The sequence below is a fragment of the Oculina patagonica genome, chromosome 2 (assembly GCF_052425735.1).
Source record: "Oculina patagonica isolate OP01 chromosome 2, crgOcupat, whole genome shotgun sequence".
NCBI lineage: Eukaryota > Metazoa > Cnidaria > Anthozoa > Scleractinia > Oculinidae > Oculina > Oculina patagonica.
Genome location: NC_135759.1, coordinates 14017000 through 14034973, shown reverse-complemented (window position 1 = coordinate 14034973; position 17974 = coordinate 14017000). Strand labels below are relative to the sequence as shown.

General features: G+C 38.8%; 1 protein-coding gene across 1 annotated transcript; it reads right to left on the bottom strand.

Moving 5' to 3' along the window:
- Nucleotides 1–185: 185 nt before the first annotated feature.
- LOC144643071 (uncharacterized) lies at nucleotides 186–17121 on the bottom strand. The gene is made up of 19 exons (XM_078502211.1): nucleotides 16902–17121; nucleotides 16250–16310; nucleotides 15251–15328; nucleotides 13498–13601; nucleotides 10984–11068; nucleotides 9669–9756; nucleotides 9123–9344; nucleotides 8295–8560; nucleotides 7472–7575; nucleotides 6776–6825; nucleotides 6097–6264; nucleotides 5556–5616; nucleotides 4911–5050; nucleotides 4223–4349; nucleotides 4008–4098; nucleotides 3562–3647; nucleotides 3389–3458; nucleotides 2321–2433; nucleotides 186–1231 (listed from the first exon to the last, which is right to left on the bottom strand). Exons 2-19 carry the CDS (start codon nucleotides 16300–16302, stop codon nucleotides 1143–1145), a joined length of 1995 nt encoding a protein of 664 aa, XP_078358337.1. The 5' UTR covers nucleotides 16303–16310; nucleotides 16902–17121; the 3' UTR covers nucleotides 186–1142.
- Between the last annotated feature and the right edge of the window lie 853 nt (nucleotides 17122–17974).

Here is a 17974-nt window from a genome sequence, read left to right as displayed (position 1 = left end):
AAGCGTTGACTTGATGACTGCATGTAAAAAGCATCATGACATATAAAATAGAAAAATACAATTTGTAAATACAGTGATTTGCTTTATACAATAACGGATAAATACTATAAATAAGTTAGTCTTGATTTATAAGCTTTTTCTTTAAAATAGCAAGTTATAAGATATATTTTTAAGCTTAACACAACTAAATAATCTACTGTATCATAGCAGATATGGTCTGATTGCGAGAAAAATTGTAAGTGAATGTAGGAATGTGAAATGATATTTAGCCACAATAAAGGTAAAACAAACAGTTTAATATATACAGTGTTGTTTATTGCAGCTAGCTTGGACCATTCTTTGTATAGCCCTTGTTTGATTGGAATAAATAGTAAGAAAGCTCTGAAGTTATATCATATCGAAGGTAAACTTTTTTGCGACATCAAGGTCCACAAATAGTACAACGTCCTACTGTTCTGCTTTCTTTGATCAAAACTGTCTAAGTCAGTGTCAGGAAAGTTATTCCTTAAAAATTCCATAAAAACAGCAGGCGCCGGTATTTTAGCAGCACTTAAAGTTGCTAAGCAACAGCTTGACGTCAGATGAGACGTATCCTAACAACAACTATACTAGAACAACCTCGTTCCCAGGGCCTCTCCTTTTCTTGTTATCGAGGAGACAAGGGGGGGGGGGGAAGGAGATAGGCCCTGGAAACGACGCTGCGTACTGAATTGTCAGTGTTCTTACAAGTGCTTGTGCTACTTTTTCTGGGGTGGTGGGATGCAGTTTCAAATCACAATTATATTTTGTTACAAAGATTTGTAATGCAACAAAAGAACTGGTACTTGCTAGCGGTCTTTCGTTTTTTTCTTTCTTGAATGATTGCCATTTCTGGTTATTTCTTCCAGAATAATTAAAAATACTGCGCCTTCTGCAGGACTAAAAATCTATGGTTCTAGCAGCCCAAGGAAAGACGATTGATTACCTTTACCTCCTTGTAAAACGGCTTTGCAGTTAACATTAAGCTACCCCTGTCCAGTATATCGGCTCTTTGAGACCGAGATCAAGTAAAAATAATACCGGTAGTTATACTAATTAGGTTATTTTTTAAAAAATCAAATCTTGCCCGAAGATAACAGCATCGCAAGTTCATTTTGAAGCGATCAAAAGTTCTTCCCCTTATGGATGTAAATATTCGTCAGATTGTATGGGTCTCTTTGTTTCAACTCAAATAGACCATTCTTATGTAACGCTGAAAAAAAGGAAAGAAAAACATAACGTCAGCAAGGTTTTTCGTCAGTTTTATCACTAGTCTTAGTGTGCTCACGGACAAGTGTACAAAGGTGGCGAGTGGTCTCACCAATGTAGCAGGCATTACAGCTTCTGCTAGCACATGTGTTTTTATAAATGACACGATAACGGACACTCTGCGCCAAGGAATCTTTCACGCTTTGCCATCCAGTTTTCTTGACTGCCGTCGATGGCATCGAAAATGGCGGAGGCTGACTTGGATCCTTTAAGTTCAACCGATAAATTTCACTTCAAACAAACAAAAGAATGATAGAAAAGCTAGTCAAAAATAAGGACCCAATAAGCACCGATAATTTAAAAAAGTATTTGTGTCAGTTTAAGACCTCAGTGAAGCAAACGCATAAGGATGGACAAGGATTTCTTTTCAACATGTGAAATGTCCGAATTTAGATGGCAAGACCGTTTGAGCAGTTGTCTTAATTTAAACTGGGCGACTCTAGAAAACCTGCCTATTATACGGGAGTTTGAAGAAATGCGAAGGAGAGTTGCCTGGGTTAAGTGAGTCAGTTTGCCTATTTGTAGACGTCATTTTCTTTGATATTTACCTTCGAAAATCTCGTCAATAGCCCAAATGGGAAAACAGTTTTTGCTTAAGATAAAAATTAGCTGCTTAGTGTGGTTTTCTATGAGCGTTGTAAAACTGAGGCAAAGGCGATAATAATGGGTAACGAGTCGCGATTTGGTCAGTTTTGACCACCTTCTTAAATCCGTTTTCGCTTTCCACTAAGCAAAAGAAGCAATGCAATAAAAATAGAGGTTAAATTTTAAGAAAAATAATAAAATTATTTCCAGGTCAAGACAAAAGAAACCCATTTGTGATAATTTTGTATAACTACTGACGGCGGGAATGGAAGTAGCTCAACTCCGCCTTGCTATTATTTTCGGTTTTACTGAAATCACGCGGAAAATCACTTTTAGCTTCCGTTATGCTTTTACCCAAATACACACAGCTTAAACGAGAGGGTTCTAAACTATAGCCCGAAATCAGGCAAGCAGGAAAGATTATCGTTTTACTGATTTAAATACTCACCAAGAAGATGATAGAAAACTTTTGCTGCAGTTTTTCGTTCAGTGGAATGTGGAGGACAAAAGTTTCTAAACACCACAGGGTCACCACTGTCCCCCATAGCTTTAGAAACCAACCTAACAAAGCCACCACAAAACTGGTAAATATATTGTACAAGTCCATTCTGGGAGACACAGGTAACTAAATAAAGACAAGAATCAAGAGTTCTTCGGCTTTCATTCCTAACGGAGGTGTTATACGTGGGAATTTGTAATGCAGTGCGCGATGCGGGGATGGGACCTCCACAAACAATGGGTCTTTTTTTGGGAGGGGAGGGGTCCTTCTAAACTACAGATCTGGAGTAGTTGCTAAGGAATTGCTAAAGAAAGTGTTTGGTGGTAAGCCATTTTGGAGCGTTTGGCATTGCTTAATGGTGAATTTTTGTGGGGAGGACAATTGCATTGAAAAATATTGATACGTATGTAACTAGTGCCAGTCCCAAACCGCGCGCTAGAATTTAAATCCCTAAAGCTTGGCGAAAAGAAGGTTGAGGCCGATAAGAAGGTTGAGGCCGATTATTTAAAATAATAAAATAAAATAGGCTTCTTTATAATCCTTCGTATGGAATTGAAAATCTGAAAATACGGGTTTAATACGCCATAACTTTTATATACAATAATACGAATTTCATAAAAACCGTCCAAAGCATTAAGCATGTGGACATTCTTTTTCTGTTGGCATTGATTTTAAATTTTAGATCTATATGTCCCTTTAGTTAGGTTGTTTTCTGTTCTGGTCACGTGACTAGTCAAACTTGGCCGTAATTTAAAACACTTGAAGGACTCTCCAATGGAACAAAGTTGTGCAAAAAGCTTATCCGTAGGAGGTTTGGCTTCCAAAAATGACGGTCACAAACTTGTCTTGGCAACAAATTGGTAGTTAAGAAGGATCCCCCTAAAGAGAAAATAAAGTATCCATACCCCACTACACTCCACACCATGCCACACCATTGAGTCGCGTTTTTTTCTTTTCTTCATTCAGTTTGATTAAAAAAAAAAATCACCCGATTTGTGTTAAATCTTTCCTACGTACCTCCATGTTTCACGAGCCTGTTCTTCAAGAGGTTGTTCAACTTCTGGTTGCTCCTTCAGTGGTGATAGCTCTGTACATTGCAATTAAAAGGTTTCAAAACTTATTAAAAATCCGTTTCAATTACAATATAACAAGAAGTGTATACACATAGACAAATTAATTGTTCATCTCACCAATCTCTTCTAGTTCGTCAAAATCGGATGGTTCTTGGATAGGCGACAAAAGCCCTGTGATGGACGAATGAAGTAACGAGGAAGGCCTGAAAACAAAAAGATTGGTTAAAACTGAGACGAAATGGTACGTTTCAATATGCAAGTACGTATTTAGACATTTGCACCTGAAGTAAAAAAAAAAGAGAGAAAATAGGCGAGTCGAGCTGCAACCCGACCCTGGCTTAGATAAGGAAAAGATCAGATCTCTTGTAAGGTGATGTTCTGTTTTGTAAACGCAAGCAGTCCTAGTTAAAATCTTAAGTATACCTGCAATTTTCTTCGATTATTAACTAGCTAAGTGCCCGATATCCCAGCCCAGGTATCCTGGACCAGCCGGTCGACTGCTGTACGTATCAGATTGCAGGGATGAATTTATTGTAAAGAGAGAAGTCAACCGCTGAGCATACCTCCGATGTGGAATCTGCTCCAAATCGAGTGCTGCTTGTATGTCTTGATCGCCACTTGCAGAAAGGTCCTTCTGTGGTTTTAAGCCGCTATCTAAAAGATTCAAAATGTTGTAAACAAACCAATACTGACTTCTTGCCTGTGTTCAAAACTTAAGAGTTGGCGCTAAATTTCACGCAGAAATACAGGTTTAAGACAGTAATCTTTGGTGTTTTACCATGTAGAATCGGTGTAAAATCTAAGTCACTTGCTGCCGAGTGTTCAAACAGTCCAGACCCCTCAGTAGGCCGCTCTTTTCGGGCTATCTCCTTTTCAGACGGGGTTTCCATGCTGTGTCGTCCAACCTAAAAAAAACACGGTTGGAAAAAAATTTATACCGTATTGCACCCTATTTAATTACCTTCGCATCTAATCCTTATTTCAGAGACCAAAAATTAAAAGAAAAACATGCCCTTTACCTTAGAGATTTCGACATGTTTTTCGTACAGCAGCGCAACAAGTCGGTCTACAGGGTTAGGGTTTGAATGCCTTCTTCATCCCGTAACTAAACTTAAGCGACAGAGGGCCCATACAAGCGGTGTCACTGTTTGTATGAGGTGTGACAAATGAGGTAGAACTACGCGGTTTATGTTGAGCCAAAATGCGGATATCACAGCAATATTTTTACAAAAACAAGTCTTTTTCGTTTTACTCATACAATTTTTGTTTTATACGAACGCGTACAATTTGGCTGAGCCTGAGGATGTTCTTATTTTAGCCCATATATTTTCTTAAATTTTGGGGCAAATCTCAGCCTCGACGTTCTTATAAAATGATTCGTGTATATTTATTTATACTTGGAACATACAGTCACACCACTTGTTTGGGCTCCCTGTGCCTAAGCTACCGTCATGTTAGATACATACCTCAATACTTCCTTCAATGGGTAAGTTTGTAATCAACGGGCTTTCCTCACCCGACCCCCCAGATTCGCTTGAGGAGTATTCTACAGGGGTGGTGACCGCATTTCGTTTCCACAAGTCAAGAAAAGGAGAGAAAAGGAGAGCTGGAGAAATAATAATAACAGTGATATTTAAAATGCCATTATTCAAAATTATTCTCAGTGAATAGAAACAAAGCTTATAGGTAGATACTTTTTCGCGATCTTCGCACTGGAAAAAAACTCCCGAAAAATAACGTCTGAAATCATAGACCCGCGAAAAAGGTTTTCGAGAAAGTCAACGCGAAATTTAATGCCCTACTTATGAATCCTTTGACCCCCTTAACTTTAACGTCATACAACACGGAGAGTTTTTAGTAGTGTTTTGTCATGGTTCTGTTTAATATTAAGAGTAAACAGTTTCTTTGTAAAATTTAAATCTTTAGCGCCAATTCCGGCTGAAACAGTTAGTTTCTACTAAAACTGTTAATTTGAATCAGCGTTTGAAACTTTTCGCTGAATTCATAACTTCTTTTTAACATAGTTCTTCTGCTCAGTGACAAGAAAGAGAATTTCCGTTGTTTTTATCCTAACGTTTCTAGGGTAACGTGTATAATGTATATTTTATCACCTTCTGTAACAGGTTCCATAAACAGATCCTTTGCTGATTTTAACGGATGCTCATCAAGACTCTGAAGCAGAGATCAGTAACACATCACATTGTTATTTAGTCAATACTTATGTTAGTAGAATACAAATATTCTTTATAACCCACAGAGAAGAAACCAGAGCGAATGTGAAAATGCGAGCATGAAAACTGTGGGCCTACGAGGGATTCAGGCGATCAGTGGAAATGGGAAGCTAAGCCTCCATTTTTTTGGAATTCTCTAAAACATTAAATTTGTTTTCGTAGCGATTGATACGTCAGAATAGGCAAAACAGTCAAATTTCTTAACAAAGCTATAAGTTAGGCATCTGTTTGTTTTTCCCGCGAACGAAAAAAGTTCCGCGTTTGTTGTCTGTAATTTGTATGACAAAACGAGTGCTTTCACGTTTGTAATTAACGTGTCTATTCTTTTTGACGGATTTATCTAATGGTAAGGGTAGAGTAGAGCTAGTGTAAGCAGATTCAAAGGCAAATGTACACAAAGCATAACATGTTTGTATCTTACTCGCTCGCACAGCGTGTCTTGCCCTTCTGTATCCATATTCTGTCTAATGACGTCAGCATCCATTTTGGTGTTTCGGTCAATAGCTAACCTTCTCCTCTTCTTGGGTGGGGACGGGGTAGCGGTCGTGATAGGTACCCCTGGGGTAGCTAGTCCGGTAGGAACAGCAGCCTAGCAAGGAAACGAAAAGGTCAGACAATATGATGATAACTGATGAAAAAAGTTTGAACTTCAATTGTTGTTCTCACTAAGAACTGCAACGCAGACTAATTCTAAATATTTTTTCTTGACTTGTTTCTCTTAAACAAAGGTTTGTGAACTCTTGGGCTTTTTGAAACATATATTTAACTTTTTATAGGCATAATGTGACTTTAAATATAAGGCGAAACTGACATTTGTTAAGTTACTTTTTTAAGTTACTTTGCTAAGCGTACCAAACTTTGGATCAATCACGATCAGCTCCTATAGGTACATAAACATTTTTCAAAATGAAAACAAATGCGTTGCTTTGTTGCAAGAAGACACTTCATAGGCGCTTCAAAAACAATGTAACAACTGAAATAAGAAGGTAACAAGTTTTGACGACAGCGATAAACTAATCGTTTTATTTTTATTTTGACTTAATTTCAAACCGGTGTCCTAGCAGTTGCTTGTTTGCTGTTTTTCCATTCATATATCCCACCTGGTAATCCGCTGTTACAGTCGTCGGGATCTCTTCATCCTCATCAGGGGCTGTGAGAATTTAAAAAGAAATTATTGGAAGTATTTGTGTCCTAGATAACTTTTGCCATGGGTAACAATACATTAATCGAGTTTCCTTTCGGCCTCATTGGAGCAAAATAAAACGATCAGACGAGAAAATGTTTAAACTTGATCTCTTCTTCTTTTGGAAGCGTCGTATTTTTGACCTGTTCCACACAGTTACTTTGCTTAAACCTTAGCCTCAATTTTGTTCAAACCGTCATGTGATTGTGATTTCGAATTCTATCCGAGTCAACGGCTTTCCGGTTTTTCGCAAAAGCTAGTTAAAAGACCAGAAGAATCCTGTCATTCCTAACATAAAAAACGCAGAAAGACTCTGCGAGAAAAGGGTGCCTTTTTCAGTCTGTAGGGTATCATTCAAGTGGTAAATGGTAATGGTAGGTGGTATGGAAAATTGTAGTCAGTTTAGCTATTTAAAAATATCTTGAACAGACCTACCGAACGGTCGATTTGTTTAAGTATTTTTTAGAGGTTGTGCACTAATCTTTCTATAGCCAGTGGTCCGTGAAAGTGGTAATATTTTCTATCAAAGGTTTATGAAAGGGTTTACCTTTCATAAACCTAAGCTCCTTAAAAACTTTTTACGCGACTGGCTCAGGTAAGGTGTTCTGCTTACCTTGAGGCAACACTAACTGCGCAGTGTTCTGATCTACTATAAGTACGTTTGCTAAGGATGGCTCTTCATCTAACAGGTCTGCTGCAGAGGAAATGGGCGCTGCTCTAATGGTAGAAAAACAGTACGACTTAAACATGAAAAGACAATGTCTATAACAAAGCAGTGATGTAGCCAGTAATTGAGTTAGGGTAAATATCCCTTTTACATTCCTTGTTTTGCAAATATTTATTTTACGTGCAATTCGTTTACCGTAAAATTCCGGTTATAGGCTTATCTACCTGGAAACAAAAAAATACATCCGATTATGGCCCTCTGGATATAACCCCCCCTCTGGATAGTTTTTTTATTCCGCTTACAAGCCCTCCCGGATATAAGCCCCTCCACTTAAAAGCCCACACAAAAACCCTCACAAAGTTGTATAAGCCCAGGGCTTATAACTGGAATTCTACGGTATGACCATATAGCAACAGGTTATACAAGTTGAAATATTTGGCAAAAGGCCGCTAAACTACTGTCTGTTCATAAGCTCAATTACGTTGTATTGGAGGGCAGTGTACGTCATCTAGTAGATACCCAGGAGTGGTATTCCTGGGCAAAACACTTTTAAAATTATGGAAAATATTGGTCTCAGCGGGAGTTACTGTAGAAGCATTAATTACTCGTAGCTTCATGCTTTGGAAATCAGAAACAGCTTCAGATGCCTCAACTACTTTTATCATAAGCTATTGTTAATGGCGATTCTGAGATGTAATCATGAAAATAGGAACAATGTTGTGTTGAATAACGAAACAGTTTAGTTGATTTCAAATCGAAGTTTACTTACGGTTTCGTTGGCTGGACGTCTTTCGGTCGAGATGAAGGACGTTGTGGGGAGCGAGAATGTGAACGGCGGGGGCGATGAGGAGATCTGGAACGAGACCTGGATTTACGGCGAGGAGACTTGGAGCGAGAGCGGGAACGAGGGCGTGAAGGACGAGTAGCAGCAGTCTGGGGAGTAGGATGAGGCCTAGCTTCCTGATCACCTGTATGATCAAGTGGCAGATCATCAGGGAGGGGTTCTTCTCCAGTTATGTCAACCTCACCTGGAATCTGAAAAAACCATGTACGCAATGCCGAGATAAACAAAAGTGTATATCTTAACGCTTAATCGTCTGTTTATCATCAAAAGATTTCCTACGACAATTCCATTTGGAATACGGTTAACTTGATACGCCACATTTTTTTTAAATTTTTCACCCTGGTTGTTGCTGATAATTTGACAGTTGCAGCCTGCACCGTATATGTCCAGGTTATCAGTTCAACAATTTCTATAGGTGGATTCTTGCGTCCGCCCGTTAGTCTGACCGTTTGTCCATTCTTTCCTGTGTTAGTTCGTACGTGCCTTGGTCCGTCCGTCTGTCCATTCGTTCTTTCGGTTCGCTTGTCCGCCTTCCACCCGTTCCTTGGCCGATTCGTGCGTCCGACTGGCCGTCCATTTGTTTTGTTTAGTCAATCAGAAAAGCGATTTGCAAAAGGCTTGAATTTGCATATCACGCCGATCGTCGGTAACAAAATATAATTTTCTCAGTCCCAGTGGGTATGACTTTAAACGTGTCGAAGAATTCTTATTAATCGTTGATCAAATGTAGAATTTGTTCATTGTTCTACTCACTTTTATTGGCTCGTCTTGACTCGTCTGTAGGTGATTAATCTCTTGTATTTTTATTGGGCTGCGCTCATGATCTGAGACAGGTCTCCAGTGCGGCAGCCACCCGGGAGTTCCATGTTGCTCGGGTGTCCCGGGTATACTGGGAGGGCTGAATTGTCCCATGGGAGGGGGTGGTGATATCACAGGGGATGGATGTCCATTGCCATTGACTGTGAAATAGGCCTCCTGCGAGAATGCGAGAAAAAAATTCTAAACAGAAAGACGATAAACGCTAATACAGTCATTTTATACACGTTAACCACACGATGGCAGAGAAGGTCTTTCATTCTGGTAGCTGGAGTCCCTGTTATGGCCAATTCTGTATAATATTCATTTCTATATAAAAATAGGTTTTACTACTACACTTTATCTCGGTAATTCTACCATATCAACGGAACTAGATAAAAAGTGTAAAAAGCCATATATTACTGGCTGGGACCCTTATAAATTCTGTCCTATGAGCTTACAGGCTTTATAAATATGGCAAGTAATTAGTGGTATATTGCTTACCAGTCCGATCAGTGCAACAGAATGAACTTCAAGATCCAATCGAAATGACTCAGTTGATAAATCCAAAGGATCTGTAATAGCTTCCTCTCTAGTAAGAGATCATTTACATGTGTCAAGCCCTTTACTCAACATTACATAAGCGCGATAAATATACGTTTGTTGTTGCTCGTTTAATTTTCGTTCTGCATTCACACGACAAAGTCGACTGGCTCAACTTAAGGCGTTATCACGTGCATGGTTTTCGTGCGAGATCAAAAACGAAGTTGACATATTAAAGATGGCGCGTGTTTTGCGCAAACATGTTATTGTCCCCATTTATGGCCATATCTGCAATTTAAACGAGCAATTTGACCATAGGGGTACTTCTTTGGGTTAAACAGTAAAAAATATTACGGTTGTCTGTGGTTTCACAAGATGCAGTTTCATCTTGGAACGAAGTTCGTTTTGTGTTTACATGATACCAGAATAAAGTCCCGGAATGAGGTGTCATTCCAGAACGAAAGTTTCATTCCGGAATAAAAACCGGAATGAACTAATTCCGGAATGACTTGCGCGAAAATGAAATTTTCTCTTCGGTATCATGTAAACAGTTACAGGGAAATATATGAGGATGGAATGAACTCGTTCCAGAAGGAAACTTATTTCAGAATCATGTAAACAGGCTCTTTAGGCGTCTGCTGAACGTGCCAAGGAGTTCTGAATGAGTAGGAATAATTTTGAGGACGTCTGTTTTCTAAGGCTATGACCGACATAAAGCGAACACTTATAAAAGTCAATAGACCTGTGACATCAACAGGTCTCATACAGATTTGTGTGTACAAAATTAATGATTCTCCTCAACCACTTTTTTTAATATTCCATACTTAACAATACCCCAAGTCACTCAATTACAGGTAGGAATAAAAACAGCTATGCCACAATACACTAGTACTGCAGATGCACAATGAGATGAGAATTATGGAAAGTGCGGTACCCACCAGATGGAGGAAAAATTTCGAGGAGGTGGGGGATAACAAACGCTAAAATTTGCAAAGTAAAGTATGAAGCTAAACTAAAATTTCCAAAGGAGCAGGGGTGGGGAGGTCAATTGCAAACCAAATCCTTCCATAGGTAGGATGTGAATATTTTCTGGAACAATGCAATTAAAAGCTTTTGGTTACAGCAAAATTTGATCTAAAATTTACTGAATTAATACACATTGTTCACTTGCTGAACAACTTGTTGTTAACTCTTTTCAGACATTTTCAGATTCGTCTCAGATTCTAAACCAACCCTGGTTCAAAACTCACTGAAGGGTGTGTGTGTTCCTTTTTACCTTAATGCTGGGTTTATCAAATCAATTTCACTAGCTCTCATCCCTGAGGCTTTCTTTATAGTCCTCCACATGTGCGCTACTTCAACTGCAAAACCAAGCCATATCAGAATAGTAAAAATTAACAAACGTTTGTTTCATTGCTAGCATCAGTCTTGTGTTTTTGGGCACAGCATGTCTCATGGTTTCATTTGTATTAGACTATATTTCACAGGTTATGTTTATAGTCATCACTAGAGTCGGAAGACTTGAAACCAGTGACCTACACCTCTCCTAGCCTAGCCCAATCAATTTTGGGATTGATGGTTTGCAATGCTTTATTGTTTAACCTCTGGTATTAAAGCATCGAATTTTACTTGATCAGACCTCACAACAGGTGACAATTGGTAACAAGCTGCCTTACAACCCAGATATGACAACAAAGTTTGTTCTTACATATTTAGAACATTTTATTTCTCATATCTGAAGTTTGTGAGTGACTATTGCTTCACCATGACACTGCTGATTATTGCAACTTGGAAATTGCACTTAATATACTGAACTATCTTTGAATTTACTAGATGCATTCTTGTATAAATTGTTTCTGGGTTTATGGATACATTTCTGCAGCAATAAATCCTTAAATACAAATGGAATAAAAAAAGCTTGGGGGGAAACAGGGGAAAAAAAAAAAAAAAAAAATTTTTTTTTTATATATATTAATTTTTATTTTTAATTTTAAATTTTTTTTTTAATTTTTTTTTTTTTTAAATTTTTTTCTTTTTAAATTTTATTCTTTTATACTGGTCACCTGACCATGCCTCAAAAAAATTATTATTATTATTATTATTAAAAACTCTCGAAAATGACCAGCTGCTGCAGCGTTCCAGCCTGGGAGTACTCCTCTGTAAAAATGATCAGGGGTGCTTATTGGAAAATTTCAAAAACACCCCTAACAGGCTAGGTACCAAAATCTTGTTTTGTGGGCGTGGTCCAAATGAGTTTTCACTCCTATAAGAGGTACCAATTCTAAAATAACAAAATTAATTGACTTGCATGGCAAGTTTAACAGTGACAACTACACCTTAAAAGCCACTAAGAGATACCATGACGATTCTAGCGGTGGTAATTCTAGATTTTAGCACCCTTAGTGGTACCAATCCAATTAACACCCTAAAAGGTATGGCAAAAATTCTAATCGGCCTTATCAGGGAGTACCCATTGAAGGTGCCACGCAGGGAGTTCCCTTTAAAGGTGCCACGCAGGGAGTACCCTTTGAAGGTGCCACGCAGGGAGAACCCATTGAAGGTGCCACGCAGGGAGTACAATACCCTTTGAAGGTGCCACGCAGGGAGTACCCTTTGAAGGTGCCACGCAGGCTTAACATGTTAGAGGTCCCTAATGGGAGGGTATCGTTTTTTTTTTGGAAACTAAAACTGAAGTCTTTAAATAAAAGTTAGCCTGCGTAGCTGGCGGTATTGTTGGGTTATTAAGTGCTTACTAGCAAGCGGCGAAGCCGCGACAACGAGCGGCGCAGCCGCGAGTGGCTTGGGGAGGTGGAGTTGAAATACCGCCTGCCCGGATGGGCTGCTTTTTTGGCTTCCGCCCCCTTATTTGCATTTGACAAACTGTTGACAGGTTCTGCGGCTTAGAATTATCCAGACGATCTATTTTGACAGTCACGTCCACGATAAACTCCGTTTCATAACGGCAGTCGACGAAACACTCACAAATCAGACACTTTATTCGGCAAAAATCTAGCGAGGAAAAAAGTTAATCTTTCCAAACTAACCAGGCTTCGACAAGAGCGCTCGATTGACAAAATAGCTCTCAAAGTAATAAATTGTCACCTGGTAATGTCACGCAACAAGTCCGGCTGAAATGAACCGCTTCCAACTGGTCACATTAAGGAAAGATTAAACAGTTTATTTTGTTGAATACTGCTTTCTAAATAACTAACCGAGCAAAGGTATGTCATAGTTCAGTTTTTCTAACAATACAATACGACCAAAGCGTTATGTCGTTATGTTTATACTTTACTCTGAGTCGCACCAGGAGTTGTATTAAATTGAATAAACTGCAATGCGGTAATTAGCAAAATGGCCATCGCATCTTTTCAACGAAACAAATTGCGGCCGCTTTATGCTCTTCAAACAATGTCTTCATCTTCGCTTAAAATATTCAAACTTGATAAGGCCAACGATAACGCTTAATGTGCCATGTTTGATTTGCTTGATTTGTTTTGTTTGCGGCATTAAGAACTGCTGGCCTTTGGAGCGCTCCCTTGGGAGATTACCGAGACATTTGATTGACGTGCTTAGCATTCCCATCCAATCAAAATGCTCCGTACACCAGCGTACGGGCTTCTCAAAAAAGCAGCCCATCCGGGCAGGCGGTATTTCAGCTTCTCCTCCCCAAGCCACTCACGGCTGCGCCGCTCGTTGTCGCGGCTTCGCCGCTTGCTGGTGGGCGCTTTAAAAATCCAACAATACCGCCAGCTACGCAGGCTAAATAAAAGTGCAAATGATTGCTCCTTACCCCATACAGTTTTTGTTTGTTCATGATAGATTCGCACCACACCAATCATTAGATGAGATGACAATCGAAGAGCAAATGGCACAACTGGATTAACAATGTCATGACTGAAAAAGAAATAAACAAAATGAATGAACATGTCATTTGTCATGAAGTTCCATAAGGTAATTAGCTATGTACAGTAGCAACACTTCCTCTTACTTCTAAGTTAATTTTTGTAAACTGGAGCTCTTTCTTAAGGGAAAGGTTGGCCAGAAATGTCAGAAATGATAATTGATAGCCATCAAAGAATGTTCAGAAAAACAAACTAAGATGACATGCATGCAACTGCCCCAGGCTAGCAAAATTGGAGAGCTGCTTGTCTGAAGGGTAAGCTGGGGGGCTTCCCAAAACAACTTATAGGAAAAATTATGCATTATTAAGAACAAAAACAGACTGAACTTAATTTGTTTGTCTTGTGTACATCAGTGTGCAGGGATTATAATAGCTAAGAAAAAACTCAAGCCAGACCATTAATTATTGCAGATTTCAGTGAAATGTTAACTCTGAAATTCAAAATCCAACTAATGATTGCATTTTTTGCTGCCGTCAATCATATACATAATTATGCCGACAGCCAACAAACCGTGAAAAACGGAAACAAACATAATGGATCCAAATCTACTAATGACAACTGACAGACGTGACCTTTTGACCCGGTTGAAGTGAACTACTGTTTCCCGAGAGGTCTGCTAGGATGATTGACGGCATCAAAAAGCGCAAACCATTGGTTGATAATTGAATTTCAGAGTTTGCATTTTACTGAAAACCGCAATAAAAAGGCCCAGTTGGCTCCCCAGGGGGGTACTCCGGCTTGTAAATGACAGGGATGATCGAATGAAGACAAAACTCAGGACCCAAAAAAATCCCGGAATCAAAAATTTCAATTCCAAAAAAATCCGGAGTACCCTCCCTGGGGCTGGCTCTTCTGGTCTTCATATCTTCAAAATTATACAAAGTACATGTTTTCTAGTGAAATTTTACTAAGCTGACTCTTTGCTACATCCCTGAGTGTGGGTTGCGTTGTTGTCACATGAAACACTCTACAGGGACTCTAAAGCCTGGTTCCCACTTGTAAGATGAGAACAAGCAGTCAGACACAAGCATAACCACAAGGATGCTTACACTGACTTGCAATAAGCAAATGCAAGCACAAGACATAAGGTGCATAAACACATTTTGGGGAACACTGCATGACAGGAGTCACATCATCCCCTGCAGCCTGTGAAGGGGAAATGCTTGTAGTCAAACCCGGGGGGGCGGGGTACTCCCATATGTGGCCTATATAGGTATGTGCTGCCCGATAGGGTATGGTTTTTGAGGTTCTCAGTCCTTAAATAGGGTATCATTTTTGCTCCTTTTGGCAATGTGTTCCCGATGTGATCCTTAGATAGGGTACCTAAATTTTATTTCCGGTAGCTAAAATAAATGCCCAGCTAAACAAAAAAAATGTATCTTAAAAACTGAATTTTCTGTTCAGGTATTAGTAAAGCAATTATATAAAGATTTGTGTCTTGCTGTGCTTGGTTAGCTGTTATTTGCATCGTCACGGAACGCTTCTCCTCCCCTTGAATAGGGTGTCATTTTTCAGTTTTGGGCCTTAAATAGGGTATCAATTTTCGCTTTTTTTATCCTTAAATAGGGTCACGGTTTAAGAACCTTGGTGGCACACCCCTATCCGAAATTTATGGGAGCACCCCCCGGGAGTCAAACATACCATGCTCTTGGAATATTAACTTTCCGAAAATCTCGATTTGCCATCCCTTTCTTAGATTCACCATATGTAGCAGCCAACCTTTGGATGGAAAAAATCCTGAGTAAGCATTGTGCCTTAAATTAGCTAATTACCGGTACTTGTTTGTATGCCAGATAACTAACCTGCGATCGATCTTCTTGAAAAGAGTTCTGCGATTTTTTTATGATCAGTGAAGCGAAACGAAATCACGACGTGAAATTTAAATTCCGAGTTTACACCGATCGCGGCAGATTGATATATGGTGCTTTCTACCTTTAGCTTTCAACTTGAGAAAACCGTCATTGGAGACCTTAAACTTGAAACATAAGCTGTCATTTTGATTCCTGCCAAGTCAGCTTAAAATTCTTCATGATCAGCTGCACGTCTTTTTCAGTTCGCCAGGAACGTGAGTGATTATTGTCATTATTATACATTGTAGTAACTCACTGTCTTCTCAATGGCTAAGAGCCTACAGCTAATTCTGGGAATCCGCGCAACCTACAGATTAGTGAATAATCTGCTAGCAGATTATTCACTAATCTGTAGGTTGTGAGCGCAATACATGATTTCCAAGAGCAATGTGTCAGGCATCTGGTGGCGAAGGAAATTAAAGTTTGTCGATTCGCTTTTTCAACCGAGAAATAACTTGATCTAAGTTTAAAAACTGCTGGACAATCAAGTCTCAGAAAACACAAAATGACCAACAAATATTGGGAAGGAACTATTCCACGAAATACTTTGAGGAAAAAGCATTCAGCCTGAATTAGCACAAGTTTTGAAACAGGAAGAAATCGTTTTTCATTATTTTCTTTATCAGAAAAACAATTATTAGATTCGGTTTTTGTGATATCCGGAATAATCAAGGTCTCGGTAAGTGTTATTATTCCAGATATCACAAAAACCTCATCCAATAATTGTTTATAAGCATATCAAGCACAAATTATAAAGCATATCAAGTTGTCGTTGTAATATCAAGGTTACCAGATAAGTCCAAGCCTTCCTTTTCTTGTCAAAATGTCAACTGAATAGAACATCTTTTAGCCTACAAAGAAGAGACAAGATAGTTTGAATAAGCTGCTCAGGCTTTGTACACAAATCGCTCGATTCGAGTAGAACTTCCAGATTAAAATGGAACCATCAAGATACGAATCAAAACGGCTGCTATAAGCTTCAATAAATAAACTGTCAAACATGGAGAAACGGCCAGAAAGAAAGCTGTTCGGTTACTAATTGTTTTGAGCTCGACCTTACTTACAAACACGCTAGTAGTGCCTAGTTATAAAGGCAAGCTTTTTTATAGTGATTGTCAGTTCATGTATGAACTCAGAATTGAGCTCACGGCAAACAAAACTGAATTTCACTTACATTTTTGTCCCCGATCGTTTTGTGGTTATCAAGTAAGAATAAACTGGTTCCAGAACGAAAATATGAACAATGCAATAAAGTAACATTCACTAAGGCAAAGACCAGTTAAACCCTACGAATTTTGTAAAGAAGCTTATAATCAAAGAAACCTGAAGAAACCCATTGCAGATGAAGCACATGGCCTGACTGCATGATAGCAAGTATTAACTTCTTTCTATATTTCGGCTGTCGTCTAGTGTACCTATCATAAGCATTACTAAATGTTTACCTGTTTTCCTTCAGGTTTCCTCCAAAATTTCTCTCGAATGCAAAAATAGTAGCGTTTAAAGTTCTGTTTGATCGAGTGTTCCTCAGTCGTAAGAAATATCAAGCCATTGCCAACCATTCAGATTATTTTGGACCAATGAAAGCGCTTGATATAACATCATTTTCGCGCCAAAATTACGAAACGGAAAATCGATTGCGTAATATTTCCAAGGTCTTCCAAAACACACACAAAATTCCGCTTTGCTTTCCTGCATAATCCAAACGTGATCTTTTATTTTATTTAACGATTTCTATCTTGTTTATCGGTTCACCTAAAACTGTAGTGCTCGTAGTCAGGACGATAATGAAGTCGAAGTCAGGAAAAAATCGCAGGTGCGTTTTTTAAAAGGAAATTTTGAACCACAGAGAGGGAGGAGCGTATCATTTGAGCCGCAACTTGCAGGGCAAATTTGAATTTTTTAGCTTGGTTCTCAGTTTTTCGATGTGAACTCAAGCTGTCACTAATTTATCGCTGTCTGTATTTTCTCCTTTCTTTGACACAGAAGTGCTATCTATTATTTCAGATTGCACACAAAAAAGGAAACCGAAAATGTCGTGACCTGTCAAAATGAAACCGGAACTTGCCAACTCAAAACTTAAACAGAACTGGCCGGCCAATTTGAATTGAATGAAGACGCAAGGGGAGGCGGAGGCCCCCTACAATCCACTTACGTTTTGTGGTTGTTTATTGACTAGAACGTTTCGAAGAAAACAAACCACAATAAAAATTAACGTAAAGGGTTCTATCCTGCTAAGACGGTTTTCCTATATTAGTGCCGTCTCTACTGGTAACCCACGAAAGTCTCTCTTTGTATGAATATTCATGTAATAGTATTAAGGCATTCCGACGGAAACAATATTTTGACCAGGATGCACTATGATAATTAACAAACTGTTGTCAATTTCTTGAGATTGTTTGACAAATATCAACTCTCATTCGCTCACTCGACATTAAATTTTCATAACATTTGGTTAGAGTTTTTTTTTCTCGTTTGATCTCGCAAAGGTGTTGTTGTTAAACGCATTTTAAAAACA